The sequence below is a fragment of the Schistocerca serialis genome, chromosome 1 (assembly GCF_023864345.2).
Source record: "Schistocerca serialis cubense isolate TAMUIC-IGC-003099 chromosome 1, iqSchSeri2.2, whole genome shotgun sequence".
Lineage (NCBI taxonomy): Eukaryota > Metazoa > Arthropoda > Insecta > Orthoptera > Acrididae > Schistocerca > Schistocerca serialis.
In genome coordinates, this window is record NC_064638.1 from 608204242 (window position 1) to 608230872 (window position 26631).

A 26631-nucleotide genomic window follows, 5' to 3' on the forward strand; every position below is an offset into this window, starting at 1 on the left:
ATAATGCAATCCTTTTTTCTTTACTTGACACATGGATTATAACAACAAGAACAAATACATTTCATGAAGTTTTACCCCAGTTCATGTGCTCCACTTGCTTGTGGGTTTCATGTTGTTGCATCTTCTCATTTTATTTGCAATGCTTTTCACATGCTTGTTAGTTTCCGCCTTGATGTGGTTTATTGTTGTTTCAGGGAAACAAATTTTTTAAAAAATATCAAAAGAACTACAGCTGTCATTCACTTCTGTAACATATCCACTCTCTCCTTTGAACTCTGGCAATGATGGTTCCTTGTCTGATGTCATCCATCCTAAGTCTGCTCCTGAAGATTTTTCAACTCTAGAATGACTTTTCTTCCATGGTGGCTCTAAACTACATTTGAAGAAGTATCTTGATTAGTAGGAAGTATATTATGCCTTGTTGGAGGTGAAATTTCGTTTGAAAACAGAATGGAAATGTAGCTTACATAGCAGATTTCTCAAGCCAGAAAATGTAGAACAATGGAACAGTAATGCTGAAATAAAGTTGTTTTTGGAAGCAGAAGCAATGTATTCACTTTCAAAAATGCCCCAGAATCTTCAAACGGTTTATTCAAAAGCTTCTCAATCTCAGTATTGATCAAAAACTTTGACATATTTACCGGAAATCGCATTGATAGCACAAGGAGAAATTTTTGAAAGCTACAGCACCAAGTGTCAGGGTAGTGGTTTTTAACAGCAGTAATATTTCCATTTTATGCGGAATGTAGAGGGATGTCCACATGATTCTTCGGTTTCTGTGTGTTAGTGCAAATGCGTGGAAAAATAAGCACATTTCAGAATTGCAGTACAGTGAGTGCATTTGTGTTACAGCATACACACATTCCTTAAAAAAGGCTCTGCAAGATTCAGGTATTGTGCTTAGAAAACTAATGATCCCTATTTCTAGGTAAGATAAGGTTGTGCTTAATGCAGCTTCTACAGAAATTGTATGTGGCAGTAATACTTTGCTGTGTGGAAACCAGCTATGAATATTTCATGTAAGAAAATAAAATATGTCTGTGACTGTTTCTGGAATAGTAAAATACATACACTCTCTGAGGTGGCTTATTGTGTCAGTCAGTTAGTCTAAAAATAATGAATAGATTCCTACCAAAAATGGGACAAAGCAAGCACGCATAAAATACATGCCATTTCTATGCTGTTGAAAGTATGTAATGCTGGCACCTATCTGAGAAAAGAAAAGGCCTGCGGATGCACATTATGGTAGCAAGTAAATGTGTTTCTTATTTTGAGAATGTAATTATGTATGTTGTCTAAGAAGTGTACTGAGATGCCCCTATAGTAATATGTGCTTATTTTAATAATATTTCAATTCTTTCAGTGTGCCAGAAATGTGCAGAAGTATTTCCAGGAGAAGGAAGCTCAAGCTCAGAAAGCAGAAAAGATTCAAGAACTTAGGTTAAAGAAAATTGCTGGTTTTATGGCAAAAGAAGTAAAAACATTTTGGGCAAATGTTGAGAAGGTATGTGAATGGAATCATTCCAGTATTTTGTTTCAGGCTGTTGGTATTTTGTTTAGAGCAAAGTTAACTTTACTGGATAACCTATTATTGTGTGAAACACAACCGGTTCAGTAATTTACTAAAAAATTGAGATGTAGCAAAATCAGATTCATCATTAGCAGTAGTTTCTAGTCAATGGCTAGATCTGTTTTGCACATAAGCCTTTCTCTTTTGCTCTGTCCTATTACTAACACTCTGCCACAATTCTGCTCCAGTCTTCTCCTCTTCTCAGAACACTCTCGCCCATTCCCTTCCTCCATCTCTCCCTTGGTCTTCCTCTTGTTCAAGTCATGTATCTTTGTCTATCATGTGTTATTCTCTTTATGAGCCTGCACCACTTAAGCCTTCCTGATTCTGTTTACTCGTAAGGATACAGGGATTCCTGTGGGGCTGACACAGCTACCTTATCAATCACACGGCACCCACATTTACCATTCTACTGTATATACTTTCCCTTACTTTTTTTCGTTGCCCGTCCCCCAGCGAGCAAGAACGAGACTTTTTATTTCGAATTTACATTTTAATGTTGACGTGCTTTCTTCATTGTGATTGTCTATCAAAACCCCATATTACATTTGGAAAAGCCTATGTGAGATCAGTCAGAGGCCTGTTCATTCTAAAAATCAGTTTTTACGGGGAAGGTAAAATACAAAATAATCTGTGGAGGACAACAATCAGTGACTATTAAATAACAGAAACAACAGTTCATAGTCATTAGATGTTATTCATTGTTGTATCACACAGATTTCACATTTTTTAGTATATAATTCTTTTAGTATGTAGTTTGTATTGTCTGTAGCGACGTCGGGTAGCAGCCAAAACAGATGTCAGTTAATCAGCTGATTGGCCGGTGCATGTCAACAGGGTTCATGCACTGACCACCAGGTGTGCTGTGAGACACGTTCTTCATGCTGCAGTGCACGCTCCATGAATTTAATAATTTGCTTTGACTATTTTAGTATTCCTGCTACTGTTACGGTTTTACTCATTAATTACCAAAAAAACTGGTAATATTCGTTGCACTGGAAATGTTTCATAATGTTTTTCTTGCTGTTATGTGAGCTTAAATAAACTTTTCGTCCAAATAAAGTGTTGAACAGAATTATACGCCGCGCGTGTCTTATTCTCGGTGCAGACAAGAACATGATAACGAGATCGCAAGTACAACACGTACAACTTGCGACATGTCCTTTAACCTTTATTTCTATTTAATCTCATATATCATATCTCTCTCTCTCTCCTCAAGTCACCAATTTACTGAACATTGCATTGTGTGATGTTTGAATATTAATTTCATGTGTTTGGCATATGGGTGTTAGGAATTTATCACATTTGTGTGTGATGTTCTTATTACCTTTAGCATATAAATTTTTAATAATCTCTTTTTAACTGGAATGTGATTGTTTGGGCCCTGTCATATTATACTTACATAAAAACTCTGTGATTGATATTTCAGTGAGTTGAGTACTATGAGTTATTCACCAAACAAACATAGTTCTCATTAGAGGTGCATGTGCTAGCTGTATTGTCTCTTCTGTTGGTACATGCAGAGCCTTTTCAACTGTGATGTTCTGCATGCATGTAACCCTGCTCTCTGGCACTGCAGTCTGTCAATCACAAAGTCATTGTATTTGAGCTATAACTATAACAGATTTGTCAAAGTTCTTAATTCTGGCTCATATTCTTTGTCATACCATTATATTTTAAGATTAAGCATAAATTATGTTGATTGTTACGTTTGATGCTCATGTTTAAAAAATATGTTTGCAGGTATTCATTACGTAGGTATTAATTATTTATAGCACTCAGGTATCTCATAAGCTCTGCCCTCAACCATCAGAGATTGGTGTAACTCCCTTTGTTTTATTATAATAGTTACATTCATTTAATGAATGACCAAAAAGTGGCATATAGTAAACATTTTTGTTATTTCTTCTGCATTGTTTGGTTGCAGAAAAAGTGAGAGTTTTCGCTTTAGAGTTTCCCTACTCATGGCTACCTTATTGCCAGTATTGTCTCAGTACATTTTGAAGTGTAAGAGAAAGCATCAAGACTTCATTTATTTATTGAAATCAGTGACACTGGAGCAAAATTATTAATTTTATCCCTGCCACAATCACACTTCATTTTCTACATTTTCTCTTATTTTATTCTCCACAGCAGCAAATATCAAAATTGAAACTGTTTTCTTTGGTTAGTATATTGTCATTTACTATCAGATGTAAGGGGCAATCAAATGAAAATGAGACAGGTGAAAAAAAGTTGTGTGCCTCACTACATCCTAAGAAAGTTGACGGCCATGAATGTCTTTCTTCAGGGCTCCAGAAATATGGAAAATGCATGGGGAGATGTCGGGACTGTACGGAGCATCTGCAATGATGTCCCGGTGAAACTTCTGCAGCATAGTCGAAACAACATTGGCAACGTGTGGGCAGACATTATCCTGCAACAGAATAATATCTTTGATGGAATAGGATATGCTTGTGACTGGAGTGGGGTAGGTGATAGTAGGAAGACGTGTGGGACAGGTCTTGCACCAAGGTCTATTGCAGGGATATGAGCTATGAGTAGGAACCGGAAAACATAGCATTTATTTTTGGCAACATTCGCATCAATTCTTTGCAAAGTTTGCATCTACTTTTGTTGAAATTCGCTTCTATTTTCTTTATAAATGATTGGATGCATAAATTTAAATGGTTGTCATGCTACATGAATGAAGACAAACAAATTATTAGTTCTTTGAAATTGTCTGTTAAAAAAAGTGCTGGTAGGTAAATTTTTGACTGGAATGTTTGCTTTTCCAAAAACTTCAACACCTTTTCCTTCCGAAATGGCCTTTGTTTTCTTCATTTGGCTGTATTTAAGCTTTCCAAAATGATTGCTCTGTTGAAAAGCAGCAGCATTTTCCTGCCATTGAAGTGAATGCATCTGCGATAGAAGGTGTTTCTGTACATTATTTGTCTTTTCTTGCGCAATTTCAAGATCAAAATATCTGCGGACTTCTAACTTCGATCTTTCATGGACATTCATAGATCTTCGATCCATGCTTTGACAGTGCTACAGACATAACTGACAAGGCACTTACCGTAATAGTAGAACTGAGCATACGGCAACTTGATTTTAACATTATGGGAAGAATTTCAGCACAATTGAAAAACGTTACAGATTTTGTTTTCCAGTCGCTATAGCGCAGCGGGCAGGCACTGTAGGCTTTGTAGCAGATGGCCACGAACATAAATAGATGAGAATTTTGACCTCCACAGGGGGGCAGTGCGGGGAAACAAACTCCACCTCCATTTCACTGGGCAGTAGCGTACAGCATAGTTGATACATTTTCACAGGGATCACCAATCTCTACTGGTGTTGGAAGGGTCGTAATCAAAATCCGTGATGGAATGGGATTAGTCGCTTTACTATTGCAGATTAAGGGGAAAAAAAACAAGCAATGCACAACGTAAAGCATTCTGGGACAGTTACCACGCAATTGTTTGTTGAAGTCAGCTGAGTATTGTTAATGACGTAGTTCAGGCCCAACCTCATTAACGAGATAGTTCAGGCCCAACCTCTAGCAATATTTGATGCAACTATAGTTCAAAACATGCTCCACCTAATTGCTGAGTTAAAATTGTCTGCATTATATTATCTTTTGGGCTTTAGGTAACAAACAAACATGTGCATGTCTTTCTCAAAAAATGCCATGTCAATGGTTAAGTACTACGTTGCATTAAGCAATGTGTATCTTAAACAGACCATTCAGCCATTCACAACTGGCACAGCACTTGATCATTGAGCGCATTGACACATTGTTGCATTTGTACACTTTATTTTGCAAGTAGTTTGTGCACATTATCTTTCCAAATTGGGCTTCAGCAAATGACATACAATGCCAGTAATTGCCTACATTTTTGATACTGTATGCAGAAAACTAAGCTGTTGCAAACTATATCCAATGATAGCTGATTTTGATAAAATTTCTTTGAAACAGCATCTAATTAGTAATTCGGTGGTTTTACATTTTGATGCAGAATTCGCATTTATCGCAGAATGCAAATTTCAACTGACAAATTGTCTGTCCTCGTGAATGCCCCCTGACCAATTGTGGCCAAGAGAGCTGGACCACTCAGTTGCTGAACATGCTGTCCAATACACTGTACTTCACATCATTGACACCTTCACCGCCTGCACCATCTGGATCGTACATACCAACACTAGCCTTTCTGAACTGCGCAGGTGGGAATTCTCCCTGCAGTATATCCTATGTTCCCATAACCTCCCCTCCCGGCCCCATAGTCCCTGTCCTTCACCTACCTATCCCCTTCCCTGCTCTCATTCCAGCACTGTATAGCCTTCTGTTCCACCAACGCACCCACAAGTTTTTCCCCTACTCTGCTTCTCTCTTTTGGTCCCCCACATCAGATTGCTTCCCCCATCAGGTGCATTTGCTCTGTACGTGTGTGTATGTTTCCTACTTTGGTAGAAGGCCTTTTGGGTGCAAACTTAAACGTACCGCGCTGTTTTTATTGTGCCTGTCTGTGACCTCTCCTCTGTACGGCGAGTAGCAGTCTATATCTCTCTCTCTCTCTCTCTCTCTCTCTCTCTCTCTCTCTCTCTCTCTCTCACACACACACACACACACACACACACACACACACACACACACACGGGGGAGGGGGAAGGAGAAATGATGTTTTCTGTGTTTGCTATTACCCTTCTTGCCTCAGCAAGAATAATTGTTTCACCAGAATAGTTGTTTCATGCTATTGTGTATTTTTCAGAAGTGTTGTATAAATGAAAGAAGTGTTGTAGCCACATTTTGTTGTTTCCAGTTGTGTATACTGATTTTCAGCATTTATGTCTTGTCTTCTACTACTACTATAATTTATATTTCATATGTTTCAGATGCTGTTTTATCTTTCTATTTAGCATTCACATTCCAATTTCTTCTCTAGATTACTAGCTGTGTACATTGTTTGTTGTCATCATCTTGTTCCTCCTTAATCTGGCATCAGGCTGGGTTGGGACATTTATGGTAGTTTTCAGTCGTGCTCTGGGTGTGCCTCTTGCCCTGAAACTTGGCTTCCATCATTCATTTTGGCGTTCTTCCATCTTTCACATTCTTTCACATACTCTTCTCAGTTCTATCATTCAACTTTTTTTTCTCCTATTTCCCTCCTGAAATTTTCATTTCTTACTATGTCTCACCTTGTTTTTCCCTAACATCCTTAAGAATTTGATTTCAATAGCCTCTTCTTGTCATTTTCTAGGTTTTCGGTGCGTATGTCAATATTGGGTGTAATATACACCCCGTACAGCACTTCCTTACACTTCATTGGCATCTCCCTTCCCCAGACTCAGCCCCTCACACACTGGTAAAGCACATTGCTTTGTTGTACTCTTTTTTTCTAAATTCTACCTGCCATCATTGCATTCTGCATTGTGCCACTTCCTAAATATTTAAAGTTGTCCGCAGTTTCAATTTCCAGTCCTTTAATATTAGTTTGTCCTTTCCTGCCTGTATCCCCTTAGATTAACAGCATAGCTTTACTTTTCATCACATTTCATTTCATGCCATGTTGCTCAGTTTTTTCATTTAGTATGTATAGTTGTTCTTGTACTTCATTACTGCGGGTTCCCCACAACACAGCATCATTAGCAGATAGCAGTAACTTCATCTCGCGTTTTCAATGAACTTCTTTTGTCTCTTTCACAATTTCATCCATGAAATTTTAGTGAGCTAGATGGTAAGGTGTTGAAGTTTAATACAAACCTCAATACTTCAAACAATTTATGTAAATATTCAAAAACTCAGTATGTGGCAACAGCTATAACCTTTTTGGTTTACAGTACACGTCTGCATAGGAAATAATAATTATTATCAGAATGAATTTAATTAAAAATAACTCTAACCAAAGCAATTATTAAACTCACTATTGAAAACTTTAAGCTATTTGAATAAATTCTTCAAACAATTAAGACTTGTAAAACTCAGTGAAGATGCATGAACTTAAAGACAATAACATTCAATGTTCTTTAAAGAAAATAAAATACAAGGATTCTCCGTTGTATAAAATGAAGACTCCAACGTACCACCTTTGTTTACTGTATCATATACCAAAGCCTTTATGTAACTGGTTATTTTATCAAGACTTTTACAATATAATAAATAAGCTGCCTGTAACACAAAAACGTTTATACACGTAAAATAAAATAAACTACCCTAACTTCAAGATCCAAAAGTACTTTTACGCAACAGCCACAGCTGAATGAGCCACTAACTTTAAAGTATTTTACTTGAAATAATTTTCCATTGGTTGAAGAAATTTCTAGGCCAGAAACTAAGAAATACTGATTAACTGTTACTATAACTTCATTGTAACAGTGTTTGCCTGTCACTCGGGTGAGAATTACACAGCAATCTTTGATAAGTGGCAACACTTCCCTATGTTCAAGGCAACAGAAAACATATTACTTGATGTACATGTTATTTTAAAAACAGTTTTGATTTCTTTGCGCTCTTGGTGAACACTTAATAACCACCACACGACAGATTGGAAATTGGTGTGATATAGACTGGTAGGCTCCATAGACAATGCAGATAACTTCTTGAAAGAACTTAGTAAAGCCAAATGCTCACCATTCTAACACCAATGCAGTCTGCTTGAAGTAAGCTGGTCATATACCACCACAGTGTGTCTGAGTGCAGTTTTGAACATACAGCCCAAATGTTGTGCGGTTCTCACAATGCCCCCGAGGCATATAGCTGTAGAGGTGAATCTGACTGCTATACCCCTGGGTAGCAACCCTCCCGAAGGATTCACATCTCTTGACAGGAGATTGAGCCTTGTTGTTTTCCACCGGTTGTCAAATGCAATCCACACTGTACTGTTGTCTTATGCACCATGCCAAGCCCTGAAACACAGCTGAGCGTTCTTGCCGAAAACACTGTGCTCACACTGCTTGCAGACAAAGCACTACCACTTGTTATTACTCTAAGTGCATTGTCACCAGAGAGCTCTAGATGTGCATGCATACCTCTACATCCACTCATCTTCTGCCTGCCCTCTGCTGACAACCACTGAAGATGCCACATATTGACCAGAAGCAAAGACCACTTACTCGCCACAAGCTTGATTGGTGCCACAGCTCAATCCATCACCATTGTATATAATAATGGCAACACCACACTTCCTTGTCTGAACCCCATAACACTCCTAAAGTTTCCAACTTGGAACTGAATTGCAGTTAATGGTAATATAGAGAGGATTGGGGGGGGGGGGGGGGGGAGATTTGGACTCTTTGTCAGTCCCTAAATTGTAAAGGAATATGCTTTGGAATTTTCCTTTTGAACTTAGGAAACTGCCTTCTACTTTCACTGCCTGGAAGTGAAAGCAAATACTTGCCTTTCTGTCTTCTGTGCTGTAAAAATTACATGTATTGTAATAGCTGCTGAGATCTTGTATATTTTTAATTTGTTTTAATTTTACTATTTATTACAGTTAGTTGAATATAAACAGCAAACAAGGTTAGAAGAGAAAAGAAAAAAGGCATTAGATCAACACCTAAGTTTTATTGTTGATCAGACTGAAAAATATTCCAACTGGTTGGCAGAAAGCATGAACAAAGGTGGTGATAGTACTAACGTAAGTGTTCCTGCATCAGTAGCTTCATCTCGTTTGTCATCGCCATCAAGGAGAACAACTGTGTCTGATGGTGAGTACCACATTTAAAAAAAGAGACTAGGCTTATTTATATCATTGGCTAAGCTATGACTAATCAGTTTATCTGTGAAGTAAATGACGATTGTATCTGTGAACTTCTCATGCTTCATATTAGTTCAGAGTTTACTGAGACATTGTTAAAACTGCTTATTTTGGGTTAATCTACATGTTGGTTTCTTCTTCATTCAAACAGCAGATGCCAGCATCCAGATTAATTTCTGATTTTGCTTATTTCACATTATTACTTCCAGTAAGTTAACTGCATGGTAAAATTTTTCTAAATTATGTAACCATACCTCTGTCTTGAAAATGGTTTCTTCCTAATGGGTTTGTCAGCTGCCACCATTGTGAGAAAACAGCATCTGTTTTTCCCTGAAGTGTTATTTGCTTATCTCTCATTCGTTGTCATTAGAATTCTAAATGTGTGTTCTTAAGGTCTTTGAAATTAAGTATTTGGTACTGCTACAGATCTCAAATTCAAGTAATTTAAGTCATAGAGAAACTGAAATTTTTCCCATGTACAAAACTATGAGGTTGTTACATTCTTCTTCTTATTCTTCTTCTTCCCAAAACGTTTCTGCTTGTGCATGATATTCGCAAAGCCTCTTCCAGTCTTCTCTTTTTCCCACAATCCATTGTAGTCCTCTTAGATTCACATCATCTTTCTCCTGTGCTTTCCATCTTGTTCGTGATCTTCTAATTGGTCTTCTTTCAGATTCTAGCCTTTCAGATCTCTTTGTGACAGTCTTTCTACTTCCATTCTTTTAATACAGCCAAATTATTTCAGACTATTTTTCTCCGTAGTTTCTTTTACAGTATTGATCTTCTACATATTTTGTATTGTTTCATTTCTTATCCTGTCCCTTCTTGTCTTACCCAGGATTCCTTGTAGAAAGCACATTTCTGTTACTTGCATTCCTCTCAGATCTTTCCTTGTCACAATATTTTTGGTTTAAAGTTAGTTTGTATAAAATTAGCAAAACATATTTCCACTGCTAGTTGCCCAACTGATCTAATTGGTCAGTTTTTCTGTCACATTATCTAATTTTTTCACATTGTAGAATTAAGTCAAGTAATTCTGTGTCATTAAAACTGATTTATTCTTCCAACATGCTTTCATTGTGAATAACTGAATTAAAATTCATCATGTATTTTGAATGATATTCTGTATTTATTTGTTACTGCACTGTCGATCAGTGACCATGGTATTACTCTGTGGTTAACTTTTGCAGTAGTGCTATATAAAAAAGAAGCTTCGGCCACTGCTATTGCTATATTGCAATGGTGTTTGAAATTTCTTTACACAGATTTTGTATCACATAGCTTATAATTTGAAAGATGTGGATTTGATTTATCAAAGTGTATTTTATTTAACTGTATCTCTGAAATGATTCAGACACTGCTGTGATTGTTCAGCAGTTGGCAACATAGTGAGCAAAAAGTGCAGTATAGTATGTTCTGTTTTTTCGTGTGAGGGGGGTCCAATCCGTCACTGATGCAGTTCAGCATTGAGGTAATAGAAATCTAACAGAAAGTGTGGTGGAGCAGCATCTTGCAAAATGATGTCTCCAACGTCTTGCTGTGATTTTGGCACAGGTCATTGCTGCCATATGTCCAGGTACACCAAACCATTAACAGTTTTCTTTCCAAGGAAAAGTGGTCTACAAACTTTGAAGAGGACATGGCACAGAAGGTGATTTACATCTTCATCTACAGGGATACTCTGCAAATCACATTTATGTGCCTGGCAGAGGATTCATCGAACCACCTTCACAGTTCTCCATTATTCCAGTCTCATATAGCATGTGGAAAAAATGAACACCTATATCTTTCGGTGCGAGCTCTGATTTCCGTTATTTTATTATGGTGATCATTTCTCCCTATGTATGTTGGCGCCAACAAAATATTTTCGCATTCAGATGAGAAAGTTGGTGATTGAAATTTCATGAGAAGATCCCACCGCAACGAAAAAAGCCTTTGTTTTAATTAAGCCACCACAAATCCAGTATCATTTCAATGACACTCTCTCCCCTATTTCGCGATAAAACCAAACATGCTGCCCTTCTTTGAACTTTTTCTATGTCCTCCACCAGTCCTATTTGGTAAGGATCCCACACCGTGCAGTAATATTCTAAGAGGATGGACAAGTGTAATGTAGGCAGTCTTTTTAGTGGACCTGTTACATTTTCTAAGTGTCCTGCCAATAACATACCTTGTTGCCTAGCTTTGCCCACAACATTTTCTATGTCCTCTTACCAATTTAAGTTGTTCGTAATTGTAATTCCTAGGTATTTAGTTGAATTTATGCCCTTTAGATTTGATTGATTTATCATGTAACAGAAGTTTAACAGATTCCTTTTACCACTCATGTGGATGACCTCACACATTCTGTTGTATAGGGCCAATTGCCAATTTTTGCACCGCACAGATATCTTTTGTAAATCATTTTGCAATTTGTTTTGATCTTCTGATGACTTTACTAGCGACAGCGACATCTGCAAACAACCTAATACGGCTGCTCAGAATGTCTCCCAAATCGATTCTGTATATAAGAAACAGCAAAGGACCTATAACTCAACCTTGGGGAACGCCAGAAATGACTTCTGTTTTACTCAATGCCTTTTTGTCAGTTGCGACATATACTATGACCTCTCTGACAGGAATCACGAATCCAGTCACATAAGCGAGACTATATAATGATGCTTTCTGAATCCTTGTTGACTGTGTGTCAATAGACCATTTTCTTCAAGGTAATTCATAATGTTCGAACACAATATATGTTCCAAAATCCTGCTGCATATTGATGTTAATGATATTGGCCTGTAATTTAGTGGGTTACTCCTACTACCTTTTTTGAATATTGGTGTGACCTGTGCAACTTTCCAGTCTTTTGGGTACGGATCTTTCGTCAAGCAAACGGTTGTATATGATTGTTAAATATGGAGCTATTGTATGAGATACTCAAGGAACCTAACTGTTATACAATCTGTACCAGAGGACTTGCTTTTGTTAAGTGATTTAAGCTACTTCAGTCCTCAGAGGGTATCTACTTTTATGTTACTCATATTGGCAGCTGTTTTTGATTCAAAATCTGGAATATTTACTTTGTCTTCTTAGTTGAATCAAGAAAGGGTTTCACAATCTGTTGTGGATGTTCTGTGCCCGCCTTTCCAGATATGTGAAATGTGGCTTCATCACTGAAATGTAAATCCTGTGAAAAACCATTTTCCTCCAATATTTACTACAAGTCATTACAAAAGTCGGAACGAATTTCATTGTCCCAAGTAGTCCATGTTAGTAACAACTGCAGCTGGTATGGTTTTACAAACAGATCTTTGCATAGAGTGTGCCAGACAGTTGACTAGCGTCCAATAGTAAAAAATAACTAGAGAGTACACAAAGAATATAAATTCCTCCAGAAGTCTGCAAATTAAAGAAAAATATGAAAGTCCTGTATGTGCTATTCAGAGATACTTCCTAATACAGTATAAAAACAACAGAAAAACTTACAGGAAATCTCTGATGCTTCTAAGAGCACACTGTTACACTGAAGAGATAAGTGAATCCAATAATGTTAGTAAAACGCCTTGGAATTTAGTAAACAAAGAATGTGAAAATAAAGAGAATCGAGATGTTGTAATATAGCACTAGTAGAAAATGGAATGTTGGTGAGTGAGCCAAACATTGTGTGAGGCTTTCAGGTGTATGAAGAAGAAATTGAACCAACACTAAAAATAAACTCAGTCAAAATGAGTAATTCATTTTCCATTAGGAGTGTAACACAATATGAGATAACAAAAATAATCTCAAAACTCATAGTAAAAACATCTAGTGGCTGGGATGACATATCATCTACATTACTTAGAGAATGCAAAAACGAATTAATTAAACCAATAACACATTTAATAAACAGCTAAATTGGCTAAATGCCCTTTTCTGAACTTTTAAACTTTCTGAGATACGACCAATGTATAGAGAGAAAGCAACCACTGACATAAATAATTACAGGCCAGTTTCATTGTCTTCAGCACTTGGCAAGTGTCTTGGAAGAATAATTCTAGAAAAAGGAAATCTTTCTTCTGTAAATACATCTCATTAAACATCTCGCAGCACAGGTTCTGAAAAGACAGATTCAAAATACACTAGACTCTAGCTAAACCGGCCATTCCTCTCACATATGGGTGCCGGATTAGCGAAAGTGCCGGGTTGTTAGAATGTCTAAAACTTAGTATAAACACAGGGATTATACTTTATCAAATTAAAAGATACATTCATTTTTATAGAAAACTTAGTTCTTGGGTGTGTATATGCATATTAGTATCAATTGACATTCATAATGAAGCATGTCCCAAAGTTATAGTTGTCACCATGATGATATGCAGCGGTAGTATGCTTTATCACAAAGCGGCTTTACAAGCATTTCGTAGGTCCTGCCATGTTTCTGATTGCTGCATAATGTATTCCAGGAAGATGTCTCCAGCTTCAGCACCAGCAGTTTGAGATATCCTCATGTTGTCTGCTCCTATGTCCTCTTCTTCATCAGTTTCATTGTAACTTCCCTGTGAGTTTACGATAACTTCTTTTCTGCTGAAGTTTGGTCGTAAGTAGTGCCTGTCCAACACTGTTGCCATAAACAATGGTTTTATGCGAAGAACCTCAATTAAGTTTATAACTAATTTCGAGTTTCTGCTTGAGGTCAAGCATAACTTGTTTCTCTTTAGAAGTCATGATAATGATCCGTAAGGAAAGCAATAATTCAGAGTGTACAGGAGTGTTGACCATTATAATCAACTAACAACATTGTGGCAGACAAAATTTCGTTATTGTAGGTGTCATTTCAGGTTGAACGACTAGAAGCTGTAAGTGTGTTGGATTACTTAGAGGCCAGACTACTGAGAGTTGTATTGGTGAGAGTTTAGTGTAAAAGCAGTGATAACTTTTTTCCACAAACTGCTAAATGGACTGGATAAAGGTAACAGTCATTGGGGCCTTTCTGGATTTGCCTAAGGCCTTTGATTCTTAAATCATTCAGTACTATTACCCAAATTAGAAACTTAGTGCCTAATAGGAGTAGCACTGAACTTCTTAAGCTCTTATCTCTGAGATAAAAGTTAACTAAACCGTGTTACAAGAATGAAAGTAAAATTCTAACAGTAAAATGACCATACGAAAGTATCAACTGTGGTGCCCAACAGGGAGGGAAGTATTCTTCTGTTGTTTATTGTATACATTACTGACATAACACAGCAAGTTACCGAACTATGCTGATGATACATCATTTATTAGCTGGGACATACTAATCAGCTAGCATTACAAAGCAATAAAGAGAACTCTGAACTGATCACAGAACACCTAACAATGAATAAATGTACATTGAATAAGACAAGACTGTTGAAACAGAGTTCTTTCTGAATCATAACCAATCTCGTACTTAATCACTGTCTTACATCTGATAAACATAAGTTTTTAGGCATTGTGATGGATGAGCATTGTACGTGGATGGATTGTATCAGCTATATCTGTAAAAAGATTAGCTGCAGTATTTACTTACTAAAACATCTCTCAAATATAATAAATACTCCTGTCCTTAAACAAGTGTACTATGAATTAATTCACTTGCATTTGCAATATGCAGTTGAAATTTGTGGTGTGGCACCCACAGTCTACATGGATAGGATATTCAGGCTTCAAAAGAGCAGTGAAGATAATTGGCAATTGAAGTAAAGACAATCCTTTAGGGACTACTTCAAAAATTATAATTTATTAACTGTATTCATTGTATATTCTTAAGACTTTTCTCTTTCTAAAAGAAAACAATGAACTGCATGTAATGAATAGGTAATTCATAATTACAATACAGGAATCAGATGTGATTGTTGTGGGGTACTGACTAATAAGAGAGCTACAGACCACAGTCCACTTCAAGGACAGTTCTAAAATAGTGTGTCAAATAAAAACGTGTGTGTCTAAAGTCACTAACCATTTCAGTAGTGATTGAAAAATCAATTTTATTGTGAAGTTTTACCCATGTTGTGCTGCCCTTCCACATGAACGCCATCTACACTACATACTCCATCTTTTAGTAGTGGAACAAAATGTAGACCTTAACATTTCGACTGTAATGTGGCATGCTGCTTCCCTAATACGAATCCGTGGATCAGGCAGACCATTCACTTTGGTAGTGTACATTTTGGACTTGATTTATGCTCATACCAAAAAGGCTGAAGGGGTAAGGTCCAGACAAGGGGCAGTCCACAGCTGAGTTGACCCTCTGCCTATCCACCTCCCTGGAAAGGTTCTGTTCAGGTAATCACAGATGATGTGTGCAAAATTTGAAGGTGCACCTTCTTGCTGAAACAAAACTGTATCTGCCTATCCACCTCCTTGGAAAGGTTCTGTTCAGGTAATCACAGACAATGTGTGCAAAATGTGGTGGTGCATCATCTTGCTTAGACAAAACTGTATCCTGTACACAATCATCCTGAAGCTGCAGTTTGAGAAACAGTTCTAACATGTCAAGGTAGCTGTTACCTGTTATTGGCCTCCAGCAAAGAAAAATGGGCCGTACAGTTTTGCTTTTGTCATACCCAACCAAACATTGACCTTTGTTGTATCATGTTCCCACTCCAGTAGCTCATGTGATTCTTCGTATGCCCATATTCGGCCGTTTTGCCTGTACACTCTCCCAAAAACATCGACGACAGATGAAACCCTCGTCCTCAAGATAATGCAGAAACTGTATATGATAAGGATGTTTTCGTAGAGTGAAGACAGGATTTTCCACACTGCGTTGCGAGGGACATTCAATTCCCTAAATAGGTGTCGAGTTGATGCCTTCGGACTCCTGTCACTGGCAATTTGAACCTGATGCACTATTTCTGCCGATACGCGTGGTTGTCCATGACGTGCCTCATCATACACATTGCCAGTACGATTAAATTTGTTCACAAGCAGACACGCGTATCCTTGATGGGGCTGGTTTGTGGAATTTATGGGTAAATTCTGCTCTGGTGTCTTCGTATGACAATCTGTGTAGCCATGCACAAACAGTGGCAACCCATTCTATGCAAAAGGTACCAGTATCTGCAGAGAGGAAAAAAAATTGTGTTTTCATGGAAATGGTTAGTGACTTTAGAGACACTCTGTGTAAAACAGGTCCATGGAATTCCTTTTAACATTTTCACTGCTACAACTGTACTCCCTGCGTTCCGTGTTGAAGGTGGCATTTGTTGTGGCTGTACAGCTTACCATAAGGTAGTGCCTATGCTGAAAGACCCGGAGGTAAAATAGTCCCCCATTCGGATCTCCGGGCGGGGACTACTCAAGAGGATGTCGTTATCAGGAGAAAGAAAAGTGGCGTTCTACGGATCGGAGTGTGGAATGTTAGATCCCTTAATCGGGCAGGTAGGTTAGAAAATTAAAAAAGGGAAATGGATAGGTTAAAGTTAGATATAGTGGGAATTAGTGAAGTTCAGTGGCAGGAGGAACAAGACTTCTGGTCAGGTGACTACAGGGTTATAAACACAAAATCAAATAGGGGTAATGCAGGAGTAGGTTTAATAATGAATAGGAAAATAGGAATGTGGGTAAGCTACTACAAACAGCATAGTGAATGCATTATTGTGGCCAAGATAGGTACGAAGCCCACGCTTGCCACAGTAGTACAAGTTTATATGCCTACTAGCTCTGCAGATGACGAAGAAATTGAAGAAATGTATGATGAAATAAAAGAAATTATTCAGATAGTGAAGGGAGATGAAAATTTAATAGTCATGGATGACTGGAATTTGTCAGTAGGAAGAGGGAGAGAAGGAAACATAGTAGGTGAATATGGATTGGGGGTAAGAAACGAAAGAGGAAGCCGCCTGGTGGAATTTTGCACAGAGCACAACCTAATCATAGCTAACACTTGGTTCAAGAATCATAAAAGGAGATTGTATACATGGAAGAAGCCTGGAGATACTGACAGGTTTCAGATAGATTATATAATGGTAAGACAGAGATTTAGGAACCAGGTTTCAAATTGTAAGACATTTCCAGGGGCAGATGTGGATACTGACCACAATCTATTGTTTATGAACTGCAGATTAAAACTGAAGAAACTGCAAAAAGGTGGAAATTTAAGGAGATGGGCCTGGATAAACTGACTAAACCAGAGGTTGTACAGAGTTTCAGGGAGAGCATGAGGGAACAATTGGCAAGAACGAGGGAAGGAAATACAGTAGAAGAAGAATGGGTAGCTTTGAGGGGTGAAGTGGTGAAGGCAGCAGAGGATCAAGTAGGTAAAAAGACGAGGGCTAGTAGAAATCCTTGGGTAACAGAAGAAATATTGAATTTAATTGATGGAAGGAGAAAATATAAAAATGCAGTAAATGAAGCCGGCAAAAAGGAATACAAACGTCTCAAAAATGAGATCGACAGGAAGTGCAAAATGGCTAAGCAGGGATGGCTAGAGGACAAATGTAAGGATGTAGAGGCTTATCTCACTAGGGGTAAGATAGATACTGCCTACAGGAAAATTAAAGAGACCTTTGGAGAGAAGAGAACCACTTGTATGAATATCAAGAGCTCAGATGGAAACCCGGTTCTAAGCAAAGAAGGGAAAGCAGAAAGGTGGAAGGAGTATATAGAGGGTCTATACAAGGGCGACGTACTTGAGGACAATATTATGGAAATGGAAGAGGATGTAGATGAAGATGAAATGGGAGATATGATACTGCGTGAAGAGTTTGACAGAGCACTGAAAGACCTGAGTCGCAACAAAGCTCCGGGAGTAGACTACATTACCGAACTGTCAGTTTAATAAATCACGGCTGCAAAATACTAACAAGAATTCTTTACAGACGAATGGAAAAACTGGTATAAGCCGACCTAGGGGAAGATCAGTTTGGATTCCGAAGAAATATCGGAACACGTGAGGCAATAATGACCCTACGACTTATCTTAGAAAATGGATTAATGAAAGGCAAACCTACGTTCCTAGCATTTGTAGACTTAGAGAAAGCTTTTGACAATGTTGACTGGAATACTCTCTTTCAAATTCTGAAGGTGGCAGGGGTAAAATACAGGGAGCGAAAGGCTATTTACAATTTGTACAGAAAGCAGATGGCAGTTATAAGAGTCGAGGGACACGAAAGGGAAGCAGTGGTTGGGAAGGGAGTGAGACAGGGTTGTAGCCTATCCCCGATGTTATTCAATCTGTATATTGAGCAAGCAATAAAGGAAACAAAAGAAAAGTTCGGAGTAGGTATTAAAATCCATGGAGAAGAAATAAAACTTTGAAGTTCGCCAATGACGTTGTAATTCTGTCAGAGACAGCAAAGGACTTGCAAGAGCAGTTGAACGGAATGGACAGTGTCTTGAAAGGAGGATATAAGATGAACATCAACAAAACCAAAACAAGTATAATGGAATGTAGTCAAATTAAGTCGGGTGATGCTGAGGGAATTAGATTAGGAAATGAGACACTTAAAGTAGTAAAGGAGTTTTGCTATTTGGGGAGCAAAATAACTGATGATGGTCGAAGTAGAGAGGATATAAAATGTAGACTGGCAATGGCAAGGAAAGCGTTTCTGAAGAAGAAAAATTTGTTAACATCGAGTACAGATTTAAATGTCAGGAAGTCGTTTCTGAAAGTGTTTGTATGGAGTGTAGCCATGTATGGGAGTGAAACGTGGACGATAAATAGTTTAGACAAGAAGAGAATAGAAGCTTTTGAAATGTGGTGCTATAGAAGAATGCCGAAGATTAGATGGGTAGATCAGATAACTAATGAGGAGGTATTGAATAGAATTGGGGAGAAAAAGTGCTCGTGGCACAACTTGACTAGAAGAAGGGATCGGTTGGTAGGACATGTTCTGAGACATGGAGGGATCACCAATTTAGTATTGGAGGGCAACATGGAGGGTAAAAATCATAGAGGGAGACCAAGAGATGAATACACTAAGCAGATTCAGCAGGATGTAGGTTGCAGTAGGTACTGGGAGATGAAGCAGCTTGCACAGGATAGAGTAGCATGGAGAGCTGCATCAAACCAGTCTCAGGACTGAAGACAACAACAACAACATGCTGAAAGACAGTGTTCTGGTCAATGTGAAATACTTATCTGTTATTTTGAAATCTAATGAGTGAAAAAAAAATTGTTTTTTGCAGTATGATACCTACACCTGATAAAGAACTGAAAATTTTCATTATTAGTCATATTTACTATGCTGTATCAAATTAGGTAAAACATTGTTTGCAGTTTTAAAGAGTTTGCAAAGGTAGAAATGCATTGTGTAAACTTTGCGTATGGTTGATTCTTGCTCGTTCATTGCAGTGAATGAAATGTAGGGATGATTTTGAAATTTCAATTAAAATTGAGGGCAGAATGATATTTCATTTTCAAGTAATTTGGTTTCATATCTGACAGGCAGTTGTGCACAACACACCCAATTGTGTCCATGGAGACTTGCTGACTTATCATCTAATTCCAAAAAAATTATTTGTTCGAAAAATTTGATTTCTGCATTTCTTGTATTTTGATATGTCCCCCAATCAAGGACTGAATTTCTTTTGTGTTATATGTCATAGTTTCTGTGCAGCATCAAATTAACTAAAACATGGCACAAAATTTTAAGATTTTGCAGGTGTAAAAGTGCGTTGTGTAAACTTTGTGTATGTTTGATTTTAGCTCACACATTGTAGTGAATTAAATGTTGATAAGATAACAAAATCTTATATAAAATTGAGAGCAGAACAATATCTCATTTTGTTCTCGAGTTATAGCATTTTATATCCTATGCACAGTCATGCGCAATATGCCCATTTGTGTCCTTGCGCATCACAAAATGTGGCCATAACAATCACCGTATTTCATAAACAGTTCACCTGTTTCGTTCACTGAAATATGCAGTAACTTGACCGCAGTAGTGACAGGTCGGCAGCTCAGAACACATGCAGATGTCCATAGTGCTGTAGGAGAACCCAAGCGGTGCCTGTGTACAAGTCCACAGCACCTAGAGAAAGGCATAGTGGGTCATGTATACATGTCTACAGCAGCAAAAGTGTTAAAAGGCAAATTGAAAAAGTAGCTTTAAATGCGAACATTTTAGGTTAGGATTTATCATAAATGTTATTGACATTTAATGAAACAACAAGTTTACTGTTACCAGTCACTGTTTATTTATCTCCACTACGTGTGTGTGTGGGTGTTTTTTGAGGGGGGGGGGGGGGGGGGGCATGCGGGAGGAACTTGTTGCACTGTCTGGTGGAGAAATGTTGTACAGGGTGGGGCAGCTAAGTCATAACACCCCTTGTATCTCCCCAACCATAATAGATACAAAGATGCCATTTGGACAGTGAATTGCAGGGACAGGGGCTACTTGAATACATGACATTTTTCATGTTTGTGCTATTTTTTATTACAGAGATGTGAGGCCATCTTTGCTTTGTTTAAATGGAACCCTATGTTAAATTTTAGCGTAACATGATGGGCTTAAAAAGACGGTTTCAAATATGTGTATATCATAATATTTAGGTGAATAGTTTTTTGAGACACATATGTTCTCATATGGTGTTCGTCCTTCGAAGTGGTGTTGTCCAATGTGACCTTTCCTGTTGACCACTGAGGAACTTAACAGGGAAAGCGTTGTTTTCCTGCTTCTCGTTAATGCTGCAAGGTGACACACGAGGTAGCTGGAGAGAAGGGTATAAATGTGCTGCTGGGGTAATGAGACATCACATTTCTGTCACAGTTTCTTGGAGCAGACATGGACACCAACGAAGAAAATTTAGATATGCTTCTAGTGTATGGTGAAAGCTGAAGAAATACTGTTAGAGCAATAAAGCGATATGGAGAGCTGTATCCTGATTGTGAGCGACCTACGCGCCAGCTTCTTGCACTATTTGCAAGAAACTATTTGAATCGGGATCATGGAATGTCATACAGAGGACAAGGCAGAAAACTGCAACTGGCGAGGTACATGAAGAGGGCATTCTAGCATTGGCGCATAATGACCCTACTGTTTCATCGCGACTTATCGCTTCGGAATGTGGTATAAGTAAAAGAAGTGTTCTATGCATATTGCACCGGCATAGATTTCACCCATTTCACCTCTCATTACATCAAGCACTCTCCGGTGTGGATTTCTAACGGCACCAGGAGTTTTGCTGGTTTGCTCTGCAGCGCCTAAAAAATGATTCAACATTTTTTCAGCGGGTGCTTTTTAACGATGAAGCGACTTCCACCAACCCCGGTAATGTGAATTTGCATCATATGCATTACTTGTCAATAGGGAACCCTAATTGGCTTTGACAGGTACAACATCAACAACCATGGAGTATTAAAGTGTGGTGCGGCATCGTCGGAAAAGTCATTGTGGGGCCGTACGTCATTCCGGGTATACTAAATGGCAATAACTATACACAGTTCCTGTGAAACATTCTGCCCATTTTGCTGGAAGAGTTACCACTAACTACACGTCTGTGCATGTGGTTCCAACATGACGGCTGTCCTACTCACTCTTCCCATGTGGCTACAGAGCTGTTAAATGAGAAGTTCCCGGATTGTTGGATAGGACGATGTGCTGAAGTGACCTCTCTTGATTTTTTTCTGTCGGGAGCAATCAAACATAAAGTGTGTGCTCAAATACCAACTACACCAGACGATATGAAGCAACGTATCATTGAAGCATGTGCTGATATCTCGCGTGACACCCTCACAGCTGTTCACCAATCATTCGAATGGCAACTACAAATGTGCATTGCAGCAGAGGGGAAGCATTTTGAGCACATGCTTCAGTAAAGTTTTGTATCTTGTACAGTATGTATTTTGCATCTTTGTGTGTACTTGCTTCGTATTGTGATCAATAGTAAATATTTTCAAATAAAAAACAAATATGTACGAAATAATTGTGACCAGTAAGGGCATCTTCATTTACATTTGTATTTCTGTTACTTAAAATGTGTTAACATCTTGTAGTATTTTAATACTGTATGCTGTCTACTATTTTGGTATCACAGTTGTCAAATAACTGAATAATAGTTGTGTGACATCATCAGTTAATTTTTGCGCAAAATATCGCTGTATGTATTACTATTGTCGTGTAAATGGGCGTGTTTGTGTAAGGACGGACTTGCGACATTTACCGTGTACTCTACGCAACAGGAAAGGTCGCATTGGACAACGCCGCTTCGAAGGACGAACATGATACGAAAACATATATGTCTCAAAAAATATCTGCCTAAATATTATGATATACACATGTTTGAAACAGTCTTTTTAAGCCCATCATGTTACCATAGGGTTCCATTTAAAAAAAACAAAGATGGCCTAATAAAAAATAGCACAAACATGAAATGTGATGTATTCAAGTAGCCCCTGTCCCTGTAACTCACTGTCCAAGCGGTATCTTTGTATCTATTACGGTTGGGTAGATACAAGGGGTGTTATGACTTACCTGCCTCACCCTGTGTATGCGTTACATGTATGACATGGTATTTTTGTAAATGTACAAAAATTGACAATGTCCAAGACTGTAAAGTTTATGGACAAATAAGGTTATTATTATTTCTTTACTTTCTCAAACGTTAAGTCTGGTTAAAAATGGGTCGTGACGCGGACCTTGATCAAGCGTCACTTCCTTTTACTGTACGGTATATGTTATATTGCATTTAGGAACTTTCGGGTAATTGAACATGTATCAATAATTACGGATTTCTGTAATTGTATATATAAGTTTGAATGTAGCTGTATTGTATTGATGTACTGGTGGATATTGTGTTACCACACAATATCCTGTAGTTGATAGTATGATTGGTATGATGTCAACTTTATTCTGATGCCACATGTCCTTGACTTCCTCAGCCAGTTGGATGTATTTTTCAATTTTTTCTCCTGTTTTCTTTTGTATATTTGTTGTATTGGGTATGGATATTTCGATTAGTTGTGTTAATTTCTTCTTTTTATTGGTGAGTATGATGTCAGGTTTGTTATGTGATGTTGTTTTATCTGTTGTAATGGTTCTGTTCCAGTATAATTTGTATTCATCATTCTCCAGTACATTTTGTGGTGCATACTTGTATGTGGGAACGTGTTGTTTTATAAGTTTATGTTGTAAGGCAAGCTGTTGATGTATTATTTTTGCTACATTGTCATGTCTTCTGGGGTATTCTGTATTTGCTAGTATTGTACATCCACTTGTGATGTGATCTACTGTTTCTATTTGTTGTTTGCAAAGTCTGCATTTATCTGTTGTGGTATTGGGATCTTTAATATTATTATTATTATTATTATTATTCTTTGCAGATGAATTTCAACCAAACCAGAGTTCCACAGATGATGAGGAAACTATTGCAAAGGCTGAAGAAGATACTGAAACTCAAAATCATTCAGAAGAAATTGAGATGTTGAAAAGAGAATCAGAAATACCTTTAGAAGATCTCCTTAAAGAGCTCCCAGAAGATTACCTCCAGAGCAGAGACACCAATAGTAATGAAGAATTTAAGAAGGCGCGTTTATTATATCTGATAAAATTCCTGTTTATTTGTCATCATATGCATATCTTTAACTGTATGGAAAAGCTGTTATTGTCCTCCATTTCAACAGTACAACTTTCATAACTAATTAGAGGAAAGGATATGTGTTACCACTGAAAAGAAGTTGATTAAAATTTGTTTTACAGTATGAGAATGTACCGTGATTACTAGACTATAAGATGACCCTGAATATAAATTATCTTCCATTTTTTGATGAGGTTTCTTTAGAAATTTTTGTCTTGAATATATTCTGACTAATGAAAAATTTGTAGTGATACAACGTATCTTAAGATCTGTGTAAAAAGTTAACATTATCTGCCGTAAACAGTCAAGTTTCCTGAGATAGATTAAATAGTGTTGATACGCAACTAGTTTTTCATCAAAGGCCACATGAAGTAGCTGAGCTACTTTGTTCTGCATCATAATGAAAGCCCCGCCCTCTTCATCATCGACATGCTCCAACTTGCACTTGCTTTGAGTTCTGTAACACAAGCAGCTGTAAAATTCCTCTTCATCTTGAGTAGCTTCATTTAAATAATTTCTCGAATAATTGGGAAGTCTAAATTGCATTATTCTCCCATATACTGAACAATGTGCTGCTCCGGTTCATGAAACTTTCCATGATCTGATCTGCCGAAAGTCAAATTTTCTTCCTACTGCATTGTTATTTGTGGCCTCTGCTTCATGAATAACTGTTAACTTAAAATTAGTCATATCGCATGCATGAACCAGTTGTCAACTGCAATCTTGTAGATCCATGTTTCTCAAGCGAGGGCTGTGATTTGCATCCATAATCAGTTCGTATACGTTACTTTTCTTACACAGCATTAAGTTATCTAAATAACAACAATCTGTTATTTTCTCTGCTCCCTAGTCCTAAATCGGCAGAAACTGATCCACTTCAGGCTAACAGTGTGCTGCTACATTTATTGCTCGTGGCGATAACATATTAGACCTTCTGGTGACAAACAGACCCGAACTATTTGAAAAAGTTAACGCAGAACAGGGAATCGGCGATCATAAAGCGGTTACGGCATCGATGATTTCAGCCGTAAATAGGAATATTAAAAAGGGTAGGAAGATTTTTCTGTTTAGAAAAAGTGACAAAAAGCAGATTTCAGACTACCTGTTGGCTCAACACAAAAGTTTTGTCTCAAGTACAGATAGTGTTGAGGATCAGTGGACAAAGTTCAAAACCGTCGTACATAATGCGTTAGATGAGTATGTGCCAAGCAAGATCGTAAGAGATGGAAAAGAGCCACCGTGGTACAACAACCGAGTTAGAAAACTGCTGCGGAAGCAAAGGGAACTTCACAGCAAACATAAACATAGCCAAAGCCTTGCAGACAAACAAAAATTACGCGAAGCGAAATGTAGTGTGAGGAGGGCTATGCGAGAGGCGTTCAATGAATTCGAAAGTAAAGTTCTATGTACTGACTTGGCAGAAAATCCTAAGAAATTTTGATCTTATGTCAAAGCGGTAGGTGGATCAAAACAAAATGTCCAGACACTCTGTGACCAAAATGGTACTGAAACAGAGGATGACAGACTAAAGGCTGAAATACTAAATGTCTTTTTCCAAAGTTGTTTCACAGAGGAAGATTGCACTGTAGTTCCTTCTCTAGATTGTCGCACAGATGACAAAATGGTAGATATCGAAATAGACGACAGAGGGATAGAGAAACAATTAAAATCGCTCAAAAGAGGAAAGGCCTCTGGACCTGATGGGATACCAGTTCAATTTCACACAGAGTACGCGAAGGAACTTGCCCCCCTTCTTGCAGCGGTGTACCGTAGGTCTCTAGAAGAGCGTAGCGTTCCAAAGGATTGGAAAAGGGCACAGGTCATCCCCGTTTTCAAGAAGGGACGTCGAGCAGATGTGCAGAACTATAGACCTATATCTCTAACGTCTATCAGTTGTAGAATTTTGGAACACGTATTGTGTTAGAGTATAATGACTTTTCTGGAGACTAGAAATCTACTCTGTAGGAATCAGCATGGGTTTCGAAAAAGACGGTAATGTGAAACCCAGCTCGCGCTATTCGTACACGAGACTCAGAGGGCCATAGATACTGGTTCCCAGGTAGATGCCGTGTTTCTTGACTTCCGCAAGGCGTTCGATACAGTTCCCCACAGTCGTTTAATGAACAAAGTAAGAGCATATGGACTATCAGACCAATTGTGTGATTGGATTGAGGAGTTCCTAGATAACAGGACGCAGCATGTCATTCTCAATGGAGAGAAGTCTTCCGAAGTAAGAGTGATTTCAGGTGTGCTGCAGGGGAGTGTCATAGGACCGTTGCTATTCACAATATACATAAATGACCTTGTGGATGACATCGGAAGTTCACTGAGGCTTTTTGCGAATGATGCTGTGGTGTATCGAGAGGTTGTAACAATGGAAAATTGTACTGAAATGCAGGAGGATCTGCAGCGAATTGACGCATGGTGCAGGGAATGGCAATTGAATCTCAATGTAGACAAGTGTAATGTGCTGCGAATACACAGAAAGATAGATCCTTTATCATTTAGCTACAAAATAGCAGGTCAGCAACTGGAAGCAGTTAATACCATAAATTATCTGGGAGTACGCATTAGGAGTGATTTAAAATGGAAAGATCATATAATGTTGATCGTCGGTAAAGCAGATGCCAGACTGAGATTCCTTGGAAGAATCCTAAGGAAATGCAATCCGAAAACAAAGGAAGTAGGTTACAGTACGCTTGTTCGCCCACTGCTTGAATACTGCTCAGCAGTGTGGGATCCGTACCAGATAGGGTTGATAGAAGATATAGAGAAGATCCAACGGAGAGCAGCGCGCTTCGTTACGGGATCATTTAGTAATCGCGAAAG

At 38.1% G+C, this 26631-nt stretch overlaps 1 protein-coding gene across 4 annotated transcripts in view; it reads left to right on the forward strand.

Moving 5' to 3' along the window:
- The window catches only part of LOC126477588 (helicase domino), a 423343-nt gene that overhangs the window by 52962 nt on the left and 343750 nt on the right, over positions 1–26631 (forward strand). For all 4 annotated transcript variants that reach the window (XM_050103628.1, XM_050103631.1, XM_050103630.1 and 1 more), the window contains 3 exons: positions 1364–1504; positions 9040–9253; positions 23549–23751. In XM_050103628.1, coding sequence (XP_049959585.1) covers positions 1364–1504; positions 9040–9253; positions 23549–23751 — 558 coding nt within the window. The remainder of the gene's footprint in view (positions 1–1363; positions 1505–9039; positions 9254–23548; positions 23752–26631) is intronic.